This window comes from Miscanthus floridulus, chromosome 17, assembly GCF_019320115.1.
Source record: "Miscanthus floridulus cultivar M001 chromosome 17, ASM1932011v1, whole genome shotgun sequence".
NCBI classification, from domain to species: domain Eukaryota; kingdom Viridiplantae; phylum Streptophyta; class Magnoliopsida; order Poales; family Poaceae; genus Miscanthus; species Miscanthus floridulus.
The window spans coordinates 41,796,202-41,799,152 of NC_089596.1; the positions used below are offsets into that span (position 1 = coordinate 41,796,202).

The 2,951-nt window shown below is 40.1% G+C and overlaps 1 protein-coding gene across 1 annotated transcript; it reads left to right on the forward strand.

The window, feature by feature from the left end:
• Positions 1–2,025, forward strand: LOC136518970 (uncharacterized). The gene is made up of 6 exons (XM_066512646.1): positions 1–224; positions 340–401; positions 513–648; positions 813–885; positions 1,321–1,386; positions 1,466–2,025. The coding sequence occupies exons 1-6, from the start codon at positions 85–87 to the stop codon at positions 1,685–1,687; spliced, it is 699 nt and encodes a 232-aa protein (XP_066368743.1). The 5' UTR covers positions 1–84; the 3' UTR covers positions 1,688–2,025.
• Positions 2,026–2,951: the final 926 nt, after the last annotated feature.

A 2,951-nucleotide genomic window follows, 5' to 3' on the forward strand; every position in this document is an offset into this window, starting at 1 on the left:
TTCCCGCGCTCAGACGGCCGCCTCTCCATTCCCATTCCCCAAATCCCAATCTAGGGTGTCTTCCGCCCGTGGATAACCTTCCTCATGGCTCCCAAGCGCCGCCGTGCGGATCAGGGTTCGCCGGTGCCGGCGCCACCTCCTCCTTTGCGGACGGCAAAACTTCAGCCGGTGGTCGTCTTCGCCCACGGCGCCGGTGCCCCTTCCTCCTCTGACTGGATGGTCCAGTAAGCTGTTTCTGATTTCTCGCCCAAGCGGTCAATCGAATCTTGTCAAACATTCGTTTCCTGTGGAAGCGATGCCTGTATCGTGATGTGCTAAACTGGCGATTTATTCTGCTAGTTGGAAGAAGATGGTGCAGGACGCATTGGATGCTGTCGACGTAGTGACCTTTGACTACCCATGTCAGTTGATTCAGTATTTCAGTCTACTACTCGTTACCCTTGATTCTTGGATCAAAATTTGTCAGCAAGAGCTAAGTGGTGGCATGGCAAGATAACAATGTGAACTTGCAGATATGTCGGGTGGGAAGCGCAGGGCGCCGCCAAAGGCAGAGAAGCTTGTTGATCACCACCTTGGCATCGTGAAGGATGCTGCTGGCAAGTATCAGGGGCACCCTCTTATTTTGATGGGGAAGTCCATGGGATCGAGGTAGTTTTGGACTTTTGGATGGACAATGTTACTGTTTGTTTCATCATTTGTGCATCTTATTCGCTTAGTTCAACATTTGAATACTTTTACATTGTAATGCTTCAATTCAACACACATGTTGCACTGATACGAATATCTGACAATGGTGTATTCAAAATTGTCAGGGTTAGCTGCATGGTGGCATGCTCCACTGACATTGATGTTTCTGCTGTTGTATGCTTGGGTTGCCCACTAAAGGTTGGTCAGCACATTGTTTTTTTGGTTCCCTTGTACCTGAATTTTACCTTCTATCAGTTAAAACTCTTAATCAACTGTCTAGATTAGGAATGGATTTTTATTTCCTCTGTAGTTTTTATTAGGATAAAAAGGTAGTTTCTGTGACTTTATAGTTGCTTTTTCACCTACTATGTTGTAGCGTTATGTGTTGACGTTTTTATTACTTATATTTTTGCTCTAAAAGCATTCCTTGAGATGAGACTACAAAATTCTTTTTGTCCCTCCCTGAAAACATGTTTTATGTTCCTACCTGTCATGGTAATCTGACCTTGGTCATGTGGATTGCTATCCACACTCCTACCAATAGGCTACCACCAGAAACCTGTACTGATCACAATCAAATTATAATTGGAAGAATCATTTTTTTTCCATCTCATCGTGCTTTGTTCGACTTAGGGAGTGAATGGAGCAGTGAGAGATGAGACACTCTTAGAGCTGAAGGTACCAACGATGTTTGTTCAGGTAATGGAATTTCTCTTTTTTTTCTAATATTGTAAAGTGAAATGAATAGTAAATTGTTTTTTTTTACATTTATTACCAGGGAAGTAAAGATGCCCTGTGCCCCTTAGATAAACTTCAGTCTACTCGCAAGAAGATGACCTGCAAGAATGAACTGCATGTCATTGATGGTGGTGACCACTCTTTTAAGGTTGCCAAAAAGTACCTAGAGTCTAGAGGGTTAAATCAACATGATCTTGAAATGGAAGCTGTTAAAGCAATTTCACAATTTGTCCAGAACTCTTCCACTGAGAACTGTACCTAGCCCGTTTTGTATATTTTCCTTAACACCCTCATGATGACGAAACCTTAATCTTTGGCTTTGAACAAATTTAATATGTTAATGTAATCCTTTGGTGTAAGATGCTAGTTCTGATTGACAGTCTGCACCCTGCATTATATGTTCTTTTGACGTCTGTACCCTGCATTATATGTTCTGGAGCAAAAAGGGTATATACTTGATCCAAGTTAAGTCTTATGTCCTGTTGCGTCTGTACAACTGGTTGCTGTAAACACGGTAGACAACCAACTGAAGGATGCCTGTTTCACACCCAACACAGTTTGGTGCCTCTAGGAGAAAATGGGTTGATTAGTACAATGCTGTTGTGCCAAATGAAGGAACAAGACTCACGTGAAAGTGTGATTATTATTTTATTTTAAAGTCCTGATTGCATATGATTTTTTTATTGGCAAGAGCATCTGGGGAGGCCCCTACTTGTATTATTTCATTTATATATATATATGGCAGAATGTTTTTTTTTTCTATTTGAGAAGATTGCATATGAAGCTATTAACCATGATATAAGGATCCCTTCCTAGGTTTATATATATATACCATCCAGATTACACTGGTTAAGAAGGAAAAGAAGTAGAAAAACATGAACTCCATACTCCTCGTCATTACAAACTTGTTTCTTCAATTGTGGTATTGCAAAAAGGTCTAACTTGTCAGACATTGTGCCTAATAATAAAATCCATGAAGTGCATCACTAGAAACTCTTTTCTTCTAGTTTGTTCCTTGTCTATGTTCATGCATTTCTTTTTGTAGTAATTTGGTATGTGAGAAGTGTTCGTTGAGTACTTGAGTTGTATATTCAATGACTTGCACTTTTTTTCATTGTAACTTTAAATTCCATTATACCGAGGATGCAACATATTCTTAACTTTAAATTCCATTCTACCGAGGATGCAACATAATCTTGGGCAACCAAAGTAAGAGTACAATTTGGGAGCCTCTATATGAGGATTAGTCTCTTTAGAGCAAACACAAGTACACAAGCCAACTCATCTAAGTCATGAGCTACTTTATTATAATCCCTAAGATTAAGCATAAAATCCACTTTGTGAAATTCAAGTCCATGTCCTTTAGTTTGCAAATGAGTACACCCACCAAACTAAGATCAGAAGACCGTTTTACTAGGTATTTGGTTCACTCCTCACCTCCTAAATCTAGTCCCATTTAGTCACTTCTACCCCAACACTATGATTAAATGGGACTAAAAAGTGCATTAGCCAACTATTCACCCAAG

Excerpts from the sequence above, each read along its gene's own strand:
- LOC136518970 (XM_066512646.1), top strand. The coding sequence starts at position 85 with ATGGCTCCCAAGCGCCGCCGTGCGGATCAGGGTTCGCCGGTGCCGGCG. Across the intron at positions 649-812 it reads GGGAAGTCCATGGGATCGAG|GGTTAGCTGCATGGTGGCAT; the intron begins GTAGTTTTGGAC and ends CAAAATTGTCAG. Across the intron at positions 1,387-1,465 it reads TACCAACGATGTTTGTTCAG|GGAAGTAAAGATGCCCTGTG; the intron begins GTAATGGAATTT and ends ATTTATTACCAG.